The sequence below is a fragment of the Colletotrichum paranaense genome (assembly GCF_030867605.1).
Source record: "Colletotrichum paranaense strain IMI 384185 chromosome Unknown Scaffold_9.1, whole genome shotgun sequence".
Lineage (NCBI taxonomy): Eukaryota > Fungi > Ascomycota > Sordariomycetes > Glomerellales > Glomerellaceae > Colletotrichum > Colletotrichum paranaense.
Window position 1 is genome coordinate 2156464 of NW_026848967.1, and position 12951 is coordinate 2169414.

Here is a 12951-nt window from a genome sequence, read left to right on the forward strand (position 1 = left end):
AACATGTGCATATGTCCGAGTCCTAAAGCATAACAGCGATACCAAAGCCTTCCCCCTACCGCGACCTGGATATAGTGGCACCACTATCCCACTAATCAAGGCATCTCGACCCGTTCATTGATTGCCGGCATCTCGTGTATAGCCCTTGGCTGATCCGCCAACTCAGAAGGGGCTTGGCCGACGCCGTGGTAGTAATACGGCGAGCCTGGAGTTCTCGGCGTACTGAGCGGACTGGGTGAAAATATGCTCAGAGTCGTGTCCGAGACTGGCCGGCCCTGTCCTGCGTCCGAGGCTGTGGACGGGGTGTGGGGATTTATAAGGTTGTGTTTCTCGTCAGGCAATTCTGCAGGAACAGTCTGTTCGTGGTCATAAGTCTCAGTCTCATGGTTGTTGAGTACCGGACCATGTCGGTAGCGACGACGTCGGAGTAGCATGAAGGCGACGAATAAGGCCGATCCTATGAGGAAGGCGGAGGAAACGGCAATGCCAGCAATAGCCCCGGTGCCTAGGGTTGAGCTGCTCGTCTCGGAGTCCACGGATGTAGTGGTGGCAGCTGTGGGTGATGTGATATTTACGACAGAAGTCCCAGTATCGGAAATAGAGGTAGTTGTGGTTGAAGAAGCCAGAGATGTCGTGGTGCCGCTGCTTTGCAATGGCGGCATTGATAGAGACGGTTTGTTTGAGGGGGCCGTATACGCCAATGGGACACCGCCAGTTGAAGGAATGGTTGCTGGAGCATACATTGCCAAAACTCGCCTTCCTAGATCTTTGCAGTCTTTGTTTGGTGGCAAAGCCTGAGGTTTCCAGGGCCAGACAGATTGAGTGACCTGCGGTCGCTCGGGTTCAGTCGGGCAATTTTCGCCGCAGGTATCTGGATGGTTGCAAGCCCAGTATTTCAGAATACCTTCGTTCTCAGTATCGCATCGGACAAGCCCTATCCAGGGGGACTTGGCTGTCAGATTGATTAATTGTGAGTGCCCTAAGGGAATCCAATGGGTCATGGCAGAGGAGGAACGGACCTGGGTCGAGATCGCCCTTGAGGGGACAGATTTTGTCTGCGTAATTCGGGTCGTTACAGCCATACTGATAAGTCACGCCCGAATCATGATTCCAACAGGCTTCATTGACGCAGGCGTCCCCTGCCAGACAGCACCAACTGAAGCCACCTTTTGTTTCATTCGCCGGTAAGCAAGGGAGAAGGTTAGGTGGACCGACATAACCTGCATCAAAGTAGCACTGGTCATAGTCGTCGTTTTCGCTTTCCGTAGCGTTGACTAGGAGACCGAAGGCCAGATAGAGAAGAACGATAAATAGCGTTCGATCCCCCATGATTCCCGGCAGTCGCAAGTTGTACGCGTACTGGGCGAATTCTAATACACCCTCGAAGCGATGGTCGTCTCGAAGGTGCCCAGAGTCAGTGCGAAATCGCTGTCGAGTATGAAGTAGACGCACAGGCTGCGGTTGAAATGGCGGCCAAATGGAAGAAACAAATCGGCTTGATGGTTGAGTCTCGATGGAAGAAGGAAGAGAAAAACAGTGTAGAACAGTGTAGAACATCGGTGACAAAAGAAACAAGGAAAAAGGAGACCAAGAGGTGAGTACTTGGGTGGACGATGTCAGGTCAGAAAGGAAGGTGAAGTGTGCTAAAAGAAAGAGCTCCTGCCTTGGATACCTGACTTATTGACACAGAAGGAGCAGCTGCCCTCCTCCTTCTCTTTTAATTCACCCCGATCGGGACATGGATGGATTCTACGGAACCTCGGACCTTTCTTGCCGTCCTCACCTCCTTCCATCTGTCACCTAGGTGTTACCAGCCAACATGTTCAACCTTCTGTCTCTTTTGGCCGCGCTCTCGACAGGTAGCTCCAAAGCTGGTCTGATGCGAACTTCCTGCTTTTTCGCCGAAATTTTGTTTTTGTCCTTCTCACAGGTTGCAATGTTACACAATGGCGAGGCGGTGGTGTTGTTTGCTCCTGGTAGGCTACCTGCCGGTGTTCCACGCCAATGCCGCCAATCAACCCGCGGGAGCCACGTCTGAAGATCAACTGATCTGCCATGATGTGGGACTGATACCAGACAGGGTTCCTTTCTCTCACCCTTCGCCACGCGGATGCGCACATGAAGACACCAGGATGATGGAAGCACGACTAGAAACAGCGGTCGAGAAAAGAAACGGTCAGGAGAAGGAGCTGAGCACACCCGTGGGAGTTGCAATAATGAAAGATGCTGACACCTTGTGGGCACGATTTTAACTCCAAGCAACGTACAGACGATCCAAAGGTGGCGATACACGTATAACTCGTTTGGAAATCGCAGCCCATTATCAAACGTCCAAACGCCAACCCAAAGGCTGCCTTGCATCCCCCGTCGAAAACATGACCCTCATAAGTGACTACTCACAAGTGCTCGAGATAGGCACCAGTACCCAGTTCAGAAACTACCATCTGTGATGGCTTGATAAGCTCCCATTCGCCCTGGTTAAAGGTGCTGGGCTCGCTGGCTACCACGACGTGCTCTCCATGCTTCTTCTTCTCTAGCCGCCCGTCGTCCTCGGCATCCCCGTCACCACCATCGGCCGAGTCACTCACGTCGCTTGGAAATCCTTTGTACTTGCGGTTGAGCGTCGCTCCAGCTGTCGTCGAGTAGTACAAACTCGGGGGTTCCAGTCCTTCCGGGCTGGCATATCGCACAGCGACGAGCGAGCTGCCAGACATGACAACAAGGTTGAGTGTGTTGGCCTCTCGGCTCGGCGGCCCAAACTCGGTCTGCAATTTCTCGAGTATGATGATAGTCTCCCGCATCGCTGTCGCCATCTCTCCAGCATCATAGACAGACTCCCAGTCGCCATCCTTACCGCATAATATGAAAAAGTACACGGCCGCAATGTGCTCAGCATCTGTTGTCCCGACAACGGCATGTTGGTATCTCAACGGAAGATATTGCAGAATTGCCGTACGGATACGAGGAAAAGACCCGAGGATGCCGTTGTGGGCGAACAAATGACGACCAAACGCAAAGGGATGGCAGTTGGTCTCTACGACTGGCGTCAGGCCTGGGGCTGCGCGGATGTGGGCAAGGACGGCATTGCTGCTGGTGCCTCGAACGATGCTCTTGAGGACCAGATCGTTGAGCGGAGGTCGAGTGTTTTTGTACACGACTGGACGAAGGGACTCGGGCCACTTTGGATCGATATAAGGGTTGAACTCGCACTCTGTCGACGTATACCACCCGAGGCCGAATCCGTCCATGTTGGTCAATGGATTCGGTGAGCCTGCGTCATTGGCAGCCAAAGGGGCGACCTGAAGCTCTCCAAGAAATGGTTCAACCGTTGAATGGCCAGCCGGTAGGAAGTGTTCGTCCACTACCGATATCATCATGAAAAGCCCCGCTGAAACGTCATGACAGAACACTCACCTTGCTTCACAATGGCATGGCGCGGCCGAATGACCAAATCTTCAAGAAGCTGGGCTTCATCGCCCAGGTAAGCAAACCAGCGACACATGACCAAGGGCGAATTTTTATTCGTGTCAATTGACCCCAAGAGACTTTCTCGATTGTTCGTTCTTTCGTGGAGATGAGCGGTTGACGTTGAGATGGCAAGAAGGTAGTTGGCAGCCCGTCGGGATTGCCTTCATTCCTCACGCTCGGTCATAGCGGACGTCTGATCTGAAGCAAAAAGCCCCGACATTGACCAGAGGCATAACTGACGTCACGGCCTTTAGAGTTCTCTTGCGCTTGAACAGACCTCGAATTGGCGCTTGTACGGATATAGCGTGCCGTGTCGGGAAGCGCTTCTTGAAAGCACGACAGCTTCTGCCAGTGCGCCCCAAGGCTCGCCTTCGGCGTTGGGAAAAGAAACATAGAATCGCCGACGGACCATAATTATAGTCCCTTCCGGCTTGTCACTCGCAAGGAATGCAACCACGCAGGCGAAAGAGTGAACAAAAAGGCGAAGATTGAATATGCCTTAATTACCGCCTAAGAGCCGGTCCGTCTTGAGCCCCATCGAAGGACCCTTTGGCCAAAGACGTTCAGCGCGGCGTGTTTGGCGGGAGGAGCCGCTAGGTGCGCCACGTTCTGATGAGATTTTGGCTCGAACGAAGCTTGGCTATGAGCTTGATTCCGGCCTGAGACCTACCTGCCAGCGTCCCCAGTTCATGCCTTTCGCCCCCTCTTTGGCTACCACGCATTGGCAGGCATAGCAGGCATCGAACAGAGATGATGGTGGCATGTGCGGCAAGCAGCATTCGAGGCAATATCCGGCGGGAGTGGTTCCCGACCGAACGAGAAATGGAAAAGCCAAGATGCCGGACAGACCCGCCCGCCCGGCCATCACTCGGGGGCGACACCGGATTCCCCACTCATACTTTGACCGTCAGCACTTGGCCATATTAGGACCGCGAAGCTCGCGAAGCTGTCAGTGTGAAGCGTTGCCCAGTGTGCTGGACGGACTCAAGCTTCTGTCGCGGAAGACATCCCAAGAGCGAAGCGCGGCTGCACCTCATCCCAAGAGCGAAGCGCGGCTGCACCTCATCCCAGCGTCATACTCCCGTGGGGGCTGAAAAGGGGCGGGCTCCAAGCAAAACCCCGAGGAAGACAGAAGACGAAACGCCTTTCTCAACGCTCCCAATGGCTGACATTGGCAAGGCCGGAGAAACCAGGGATGTCTCAATTGCGAATCCTGTGGTGACCACTTGGAAATTGGGTGGCTTTCGGAAGGCGTCTTCATCTTTTGGGCTTACTTCCGAGTCCCAGAGCCTACTCGAACAGCTGGTCGCTGTTTTGGCGCGCTGCCTTGGCACAAAGGTACTCTGAAAAAGGGTTCGATGACCCGACGATGCATCAGAGTTGGTCGGGGGGTCGAATCCTTCGCGCGCCAAAGATCCCGAGTGTGAACCCATTTGGCGCTGATCGCTGCCGCGCCTGATTTCTCATTGGACAAAGCTGAGAATACTACCGTGACGGCCACCACCCTCCCTCAGCCTCTGGGCTGAGTCTCCTTGGGTAAAGTCAGGGGGCGATGCTCCCTTGAGACTCTTCTGCCTTGACTACCCACGTCTAGATTCAGGCTACAGGAGCAAGCTTATTGTAACGGCGGGCCAGTACCCCGTACAGACAGGTACTATTCTCGCGCCAGCCCTACCGCTGTGACGGCCGTGGAACGGATAGCGTCCTGAATTGTCTTGGACCAGCGAGCCAGCCGGTACAAGTGCTGATGACGCCCCGCCCCTTGTTGCGCGCGCGTGGTGTGGCACAAGACGGTCAATCCTGCATGTCGCTCCCCGTCAACAACAGTATCGAGAGAGTCCTCGACCAGTCTTCGCTGCCCATTTTGTCTCGCATTTTTTACCTTCGGTCAGATTACCCCTACCTGATGCTTGGCAGCCTCATTTAAAGTCCTCCCCCTCCTCCTTTACTCTGTCGTCCCTAAGCGTGGCTTGTCTTGGTTTCCCCTCCGCGCGATGGCATCGCTACATCCGCACGACCACTTCTATTCCAACAGGCATAGCAACTATAGCAGTCACTCCCCATCCCCTGAAGCCGAAAAGATGCTCAAGCAACCAAACGGTGGGCCCGGACCCGAAGCCGGTGCCATCCCGGATGGATTGGAGGTGAACACCGGAGCAAACTACAGCACGGCGCCGCAATCATATGAGCCGGCACAGGCGCAACCGTACTATGACCAGCTACAGCATCAGCATCAACACCAACCTCACACGCCACAGACGAACTACACCGAGACGACGTACGCTCAAAATCAGCACTCGCCGATGCCGGAAAAGCAGCTGGCGGAAAGGAAGGGAAGCAAGGACGACGGCACAATATGCGGGCTGCGCAAGGCCACATTTTGGTTGTTGATTCTCTCCAGTCTGCTGTTCTGCGCCTTGGTCGGTGTGGCGGGCGGATTAGGTGCTTTGGTGGCAAGCAAAAACAACGAAATCGCAAAGTAAGTTCCTCGCCTACAACACACGAGCAGCCGCATTCTCACAGCAAAACTAATACATCTCCACAGCCTCCAATCGCCATCCTCCTCTTCATCAACCGCCACACCCACCTCGGCGTCATCGTCAGCTGCCTTCGACCTAAGCAAGCCCGCCGCCACGGACACGCCCATCGCGCTCAACAAGTGTCCCGGTTCCAGCTCCGTGTTGACATACCAGGTGCCCGGGACGAACCTGACGTTTAGTAAGGATTGCGGGACCGATTATCTCTACAACGACATCGCGCAGGTGCCGGCCAAGAATTTCGAAGAGTGCGTACGGTACTGCGCGGCGTTTAACCTGCAGCAGCAGTCAAGAAAAGGCCCATGCAAGGGTGTTGTGTACATTTACGAGGGCGAGCAGGGGGAGGATAGCAATTGGTGCTGGATGAAGTACACCAAGAACATGGTGCAGAACGGGGCCAAGGACTACACCGAGTCGGCTTGGATTTTATGAGGATTTCTTGGAGGATTCTTCAACGTGGAAGCGCGTTCAAAAACTTGGCTTCGGAGTTCTTGGTGTGTGCTGCGGATACCCAGTTGTCACCCCGTTAATAAGAGACGTGTTCCAAAATGGCGAGAGGTTTCTTCCTTCTGACTCCTGCAGGATTGCATGCATCGCGATCCATCGTCTCCAAAGGCCGGGGAGCGACAGGCAGCCTTCACGGCTCGCCGGGATGGCGGGTCAGGTCCTTACCAGCCGGGGGGTTGGAAACTGGCCGGCTCGCAGACCGCAGACGAAACTCAGGCGCAGACCCGGCCGAAAGCTCTCACCAATCAAACACGGCCCCCAGCCGCCTTGCTAGCTCAATCGGTAGAGCGTGAGACTCTTAATCTCAAGGTTGCGGGTTCGACCCCCGCGTGAGGCTCAAATCCTCGCAGCGATTGTGTGCAAATCTTTTTTTGGTGTTTTTTGATGCTTCTCTGGACATTTCATCGTCCCATGTGCCAATAGAGGTTGCGGTTTAAGCTTATTGCTTTTTGTTAAAGCTTGTTTGCCCTGCGTTGGGGTCAGTCAGGCTTGAACTGAATGAAGTTGGGGTACTGACGGAATAATGACATGGGGAACCACGGCGACAGACTTTTTACGCCCATCTCGCAAGCTTGGTTGGACCTAAGCTTGAACTTCAATCTCTATATTTATTGCGTGTATATCGTCTCTCTATTGTTTGAATTCGTTCAGAGGCGTGCACGATGTCCAACTTCGTCCCGAAAGGCTTGGCATTTTGGTTCACGAAGCCAGGGTGGGTTAACCCGTTCTTCAACAGTCTGGAGAAGGGTCTCGAAACCGGATCTTGGCGGATGTTGCCGTTTGTTGTCTTGTCCGTAACGGCCGCTAATCTTCGTCCAGATCTCTAGATCCTATGTTCCCGCCAGGAACCTTCAGAGTGCCTTTTTGAGATGTATCATAGCGGGAAGGACCTGAGTAATGCTGCTAGGCAGACGCGAAAACTCGTCTCGCCGTCAGCAGAGCTTATCGTTGCAGAGAGCAGAAGAGTCATTAGACCCATGTCCGTGTCCCCGAAACTATTCCGTAAATGGCAGCTTCGCAATTGAGTAGTATTAGTCACACTCTCACAACATACAACAACACCTCGAGTTCTCAACCATCTTCCAGTAAACAGCTCACAACTCAATACATACTCACCAACCTAAAACCCTCAGAGTCTGCAGAGATTCTAAACCTGGGAACCGACAAATATGTCCCCTACGCAAGATCTCCCACCCGCAATCCTCAACCTCCCAAAAGCAACAATTCGACCCTACCACAAAACAGACGCACCCGCACTCTCCACCGCAGCAAACTCCCCCTCCGTATCCCGCTACCTCCGCGACTCCTTCCCCCGCCCCTACACCCTCGCCGACGCAGAGTCCTGGATCGCGATGAATTCCAGCGACGGCGGCGCGCCGGTGTACAACTGGGTCATCGCCTGTCCGGAAACGGGGAGGCCTATGGGGAGTATCGGGCTCGTGCCGGGGAAGGATGTATATGCGAGGGGATATGAGCTTGGGTACTGGCTTGGAGAGGAGGATTGGGGGAAGGGGGTTATGGGGTGTGTTGTGCCCGCTTTTGTGAGGTGGGTTTTTGAGGGGATGGGTGGTGGAGAGGTTGATGGGGAGGGGAAGAGGAAGGTTGAGAGAGTTTGGGCGGGTGTTTTTGAGGCGAATAAGGGGAGTCAGAAGGTTCTTGAGAAGAGTGGGTTTGTGTTTGAGGGGAGGGCGAGGAGAGCTGTTGTTAGAGATGGGGTTGTGATGGATGAACTTTTGTACTCTGTTATCAGGGACGACTTGAAGAAGTGATTATGATCGCTCAATGCAATATTGCCACCTATGTGATTTTCCCCAGACGCCTCAATCTCTTCACAGCATGGGTGGGAGTTGTCTTGACCGAGCAATGGTAGGTCTCAATTGGTGAAGAGCATTCGTGTCAAGAAGCTTGATAAAGGTAGCTCGATCACAGAGTTGCGTCTGGGCATCTGGGCTCCAAAACAGGAGGCACTAGGCGACGATCCCTATGGGCTTCAATAACCAAAGCATGGGAGTCGCTGTCTGCCACCCAAGAGAGAAATCAAATGGCGGAGCCTTATTTAAGCAGTGATGTCTTTCTGACAATAATTAGGTTCCAGTGGGCGAGATTACAAATTGAGCGGATTTGTCGCGAGACTGTCGAGGAGGATATCGTGACAGTCTTTCGAGACAACCTCCCCCACGGCCTTGACCTTCTTTACCAAGTATCTCTCGATTACATTTCCCACTCTGGGGAGGTGGCCCAAGACATTGCTACAATAGTTCTGTCTTGTGTTCTACACATGGTAGAACCGCCGAGACCTCGGACCCTTCTAAAGGCCATATCTGCTGAACAAGCCTTGACCTTAGACTTGACACAGGTGTTGGTGATTTGCCCCAAACTTGTCTTCCTAGACATCATGTGCGATGTACTGCGGTTTTCTCACTAGTCAGTTCGCGACTTCTTAAGGCGCCATCAGGCCTTTTACCTGCCACAGCTCACGACACTCTCGCGTCTCTCTGCATCGGAGTTTGCTCGCGAGGACTAGATCTTGTATCCATCAACGGAATGCAGATTCCAAGCGATGACTCTCATATCTACGCAGCGCTGTACTGGCCGGTCCACTCCAAATTGGCATTCTACTTTGGCACAGACACACTTACCATGAAACGTGTTGAAAAGGATGTAACAACATTCATCTTTGATGAGAATTGGGATACCACACTTTCTTACGAGAGCTGGGCGATGAACGCCCATAAGATCGATCTACTTCTACCGGGAGATTATGCCCTGAAAGGCGAAATGAGTGCGATTGACTCATCAAACTCTGGATTCCTATTTACACTGAGCACATTTGGACTCGACTGCATTCAACACCAAGCGTTAGCGAACATCAGCAACGTGGACGTCAACCTACAAAACCATCTGGGTCAGATCTCCGCTTACTTAGCCGCGGCATGTGGGCATTCAGCGACATTGTCTTTACTTGCTGATCGCGGCGCCCCCGTCAACCTTTAAGTGTGGAAGACATGGGAGTCCTTTATATGCAGCTTGCTTTTCTGCCCATTTGCAAGTAGTCAAAGATTGCCTCCTCCATGGCGCCAAAGTTTCGTGTGGCTCTAGATTTGGAACAGCATTTGAAGCTGCTTACCGAGGTAGACAAGAAGACGTAGCGATGCATCTTCTACAAGTGGGAGTCGTTGTCAGGGATAGAGGAGAGTATGAAAAGGTCATTGGGAGTGCAGCCTTGGTCGGGTTTGTCAACGCAGTCCAGAAACCACATGATTCTGCATTTGCTGCTTGAACATCGACAATAGCTGCCAGAGTACGAACGAAAATCAAGATCAGGAGGGCGATACAAAGCGGACAAAGCGGCGTCTTGCAGTAGTTTCTGAGTCAAACTCTCAGCAACCAAAGTCTTCTCACTTCGGATGCTGTTGCGCTTGCGGTTTAATTCAATGATAGATCGATATTGGAACTACCCCTAGACATGGGAATGGATATTGAGGCCAGCGGCGCTTTCGGTCCTCCCTTGAGAACAGCCTCGTTGCTCAATTATCAGTCGAACGTCCGGTAATTACTCCAAAGAGGCGCACTGATCAATACCTGCGGACACTTCGGCGATTCTCTACAGGCTGCTGCTATCAATGGGCATGTATCGATCGTCAGACTTCTGGTCCAAGAGGGTGCCTTGAAGAATCAACAAACCGGATTTTACGGATCAGCTCAGCTCTATAAGCCGCTGCGCAACATGGCGACATTGATGTCGTTGAAGTACTCCTGGACTCTGGTGCGGATGTCTATCAGAGTGGATACTATGCCAATGCCTTTCAAGCGGCTTCCAGAGGGAGCACCAGGCCGCCTTGAAGCTGATGCGGGAAAAGCGCTGTGCCTCTCAACAAGGCTCAATACCAATTTCTCATATTGATGAATTCGAAGCTCTGGTTGCTTTACGAAGAGAGCACTCAGGAGTCGCTCTATGCTAGACATATTAGACTTGGTCGCATTCGGTCTTAGGTGTCTAGGTACCTATGATGTTTAAACTTGCCTACGTAGCCTAACAACACAGCGTAATATTACCAAGATTCCGCTTAGGATACGCTCTCATTTCCCCTAGACTGCTTGAAATCTGCGGGGTTGTGTCAAAGTCTTTCACTCATATATGCTTACTTCCAGAACAATATCACTCCTGTGTTAATCAGATCTTATCCAGGGCAGACGCCCCGGAATTCTCATTTCCTCTGGCCCTCCAACAATTCTGGGTAATTCTATATCTGGCAAATCTTCCACCAGTTTTGTCATTTAAAAAACCTTAATTGAAAGTAAATAGTCATTCATCACTCAATTTGACACCGCCATCCCAGAACAGACGCCTCCTCACTTGTGATTTGACCCTGTCAACAGCCTTACCGAGACGAGATGTCATCATCCATCCCCACGCTGTGACCTGATTAGTAGCCAACTTATGATTCATGCAACATCACGTCAGGATTTGGGATAGTTTACAGGGTCTTTCTAGGGAGCCGAAGGCTGTATCAACCCCCCAACCAGTCGTGGTCGCCAAGACGGCTTGCGGGGAGAAGATGCCGTCAGTCTCTGGGCAGCATCTGCCTGAGCCACCAGAACATCACTGCATGGCAAGGCCAACTGTACCTTTAGCGTAAGTCCAGCCAATAGCAGTCTAGGGAGACCCCGAAGCCTTTGACAACTTGTCACTTGGTGACTGGACTATCGTCTGATCGTCGGCGCACCGGGGGGTGTCAAGGCCAACGGAACCAGCTCAAAGTGCAAGTTGGTATCTGCCGTGTTCTTTGGCCTCTTGGCAACGAAGGGAACTTGATTCAAACTGGTACTGTGAGGATGACGTGATCCTTTTCGTGCTGTTAGTTGGGTCACCTGATGAAGGTTTGTTCAATATAGTCATAAACGTTCCGCTTATCGAACAGAGAAGTGGCCAACATCCGCTACTCTTTGAGAAATAGCAAGAAACTCGGAGTAACAGATGGAACGGAAAATTCAGGGCTCGTGAAGAAAACCCCCATCGGGTTTTCCATTTTAGTCGAGTCCTGAATGCTTATAATCCGGAATCATTTATCCAACAGCCCTTGCGTGGCGACCATACAAGTACAATAGCTCTCTTCCCTGGAATTCCTGAAGTAAAACCGTTACCGTTGACTATCATGGAAGCAAATGAGTGAGAAACCTATTTCAAGCTTTTATAGATTTGGATGATTTGTGCACCCCGTGAGATATCTGCGGAGATGATGACAATATCATGTCAATCGCGCGAGTTGAAGTCTCGTTGGACAATGATCTTCCTGAGTCATGGCAAAGGCATTGCCACAAGGGTCTCAACCACCTAGACCATTTCTAGAAGTAGCGACAACGTACCGCAGACATTCATCGAGGCCAGGGCACGTTGCAAACATCCAAGAGAGGCAATTGATGATTTCAAGCTGATGCGGCCGCTCTCCAAAAACAGGTTGTAGATAATTCTGGGAAACTTGCCAGATGCAACTCGAAACTCTACCCGACTTAGAAAAGCGACTTGAACAAGGTCCCCCAGCCCATCAGTGGGACTAATGACAGCTTTCAGGAGCCAGTCGCAATGCAAACCACCCGCATGATCCAATAACGGAGCAGCCGTTAAGTGCAACGTCCGGGGCTTCCAGGCCCCCCGGGAGACCGGATCTGCGAGGCCGTGGCCGAACTTCGGACGAGAATCTGCAACTGCCGATGTCTACGGAGGGAAGCAGGCGGAACCACCGTTCGCAAGAGACATCGAGATTTTTTCGCCAAACAGCGCTCACGTTCGAGAGCTGCTTATCAGGTCCGTCTCAACATTTTGTAGGCTTCCACGGGTTCCGGGAACTTGAGGCCGGCCTGTAGTTCGCTCCCGCATCATAGGAATTCATTTTCTTTTAGACGAATTTCCGCACAAGTCTTCTTACTGGGTTATGCTCGCATAGAATTCCTCTCAAATTAAGTGAAGGCTAGAAATTAAGATTAGTGCGTCGGCATTTCTTGGGCAATTATGGGGCCCGTATAGGTCATTGTCGGTCCCGTGGATCAAGAGAGAGGAGGGGGGATGGCACTCCGCCGATCATACTCATGGATACCAGGGGGACGTTGCAGGCTGTAATAATTGCACTGGCCTAAAATCATACGTCGGTCTGGTTGAAGAAGCCCTGCTTACGAAGGACTAAGTGTTCGATGAAATCTCGCGGTCTTGATGTTAGAGTACGACACATGTGTTGCTCAAGAGTTCCAGGTATACCTCATGTTATGTCATCACATGTATGTGGTCCTGGGATCACTGAAGAATTACAACGGACTTGTGTGACGATTGCACGCAATGCTCAGCGAGATAGAATGCGAAACCGAGTTTCTGATCAAAATGGTATTCAGCCCCCCAAGATACTGCCTCTAATCCGCAACATTATTGCTTCGACTCATCCATATT

The 12951-nt window shown here is 52.1% G+C and overlaps 4 protein-coding genes across 4 annotated transcripts; 2 read left to right on the forward strand and 2 right to left on the reverse strand.

Moving 5' to 3' along the window:
• Positions 1 to 95: 95 nt before the first annotated feature.
• On the reverse strand, positions 96 to 1557 carry CPAR01_11501 (uncharacterized protein; the record flags this gene model as incomplete). The annotated part of the gene is made up of 2 exons (XM_060495760.1): positions 96 to 952; positions 1020 to 1557. 2 exons carry the CDS (start codon positions 1555 to 1557, stop codon positions 96 to 98), a joined length of 1395 nt encoding a protein of 464 aa, XP_060346108.1.
• An 839-nt stretch (positions 1558 to 2396) lies between these two features.
• CPAR01_11502 (glutamine amidotransferase class-II) lies at positions 2397 to 3502 on the reverse strand (the record flags this gene model as incomplete). The annotated part of the gene is made up of 2 exons (XM_060495761.1): positions 2397 to 3361; positions 3415 to 3502. The coding sequence occupies 2 exons, from the start codon at positions 3500 to 3502 to the stop codon at positions 2397 to 2399; spliced, it is 1053 nt and encodes a 350-aa protein (XP_060346109.1).
• A 1960-nt stretch (positions 3503 to 5462) lies between these two features.
• On the forward strand, positions 5463 to 6437 carry CPAR01_11503 (uncharacterized protein; the record flags this gene model as incomplete). Its single annotated transcript, XM_060495762.1, has 2 exons — positions 5463 to 5947; positions 6014 to 6437. 2 exons carry the CDS (start codon positions 5463 to 5465, stop codon positions 6435 to 6437), a joined length of 909 nt encoding a protein of 302 aa, XP_060346110.1.
• A 1244-nt stretch (positions 6438 to 7681) lies between these two features.
• Positions 7682 to 9506, forward strand: CPAR01_11504 (acetyltransferase; the record flags this gene model as incomplete). The annotated part of the gene is made up of 4 exons (XM_060495763.1): positions 7682 to 8277; positions 8328 to 8378; positions 8601 to 8870; positions 8942 to 9506. 4 exons carry the CDS (start codon positions 7682 to 7684, stop codon positions 9504 to 9506), a joined length of 1482 nt encoding a protein of 493 aa, XP_060346111.1.
• Between the last annotated feature and the right edge of the window lie 3445 nt (positions 9507 to 12951).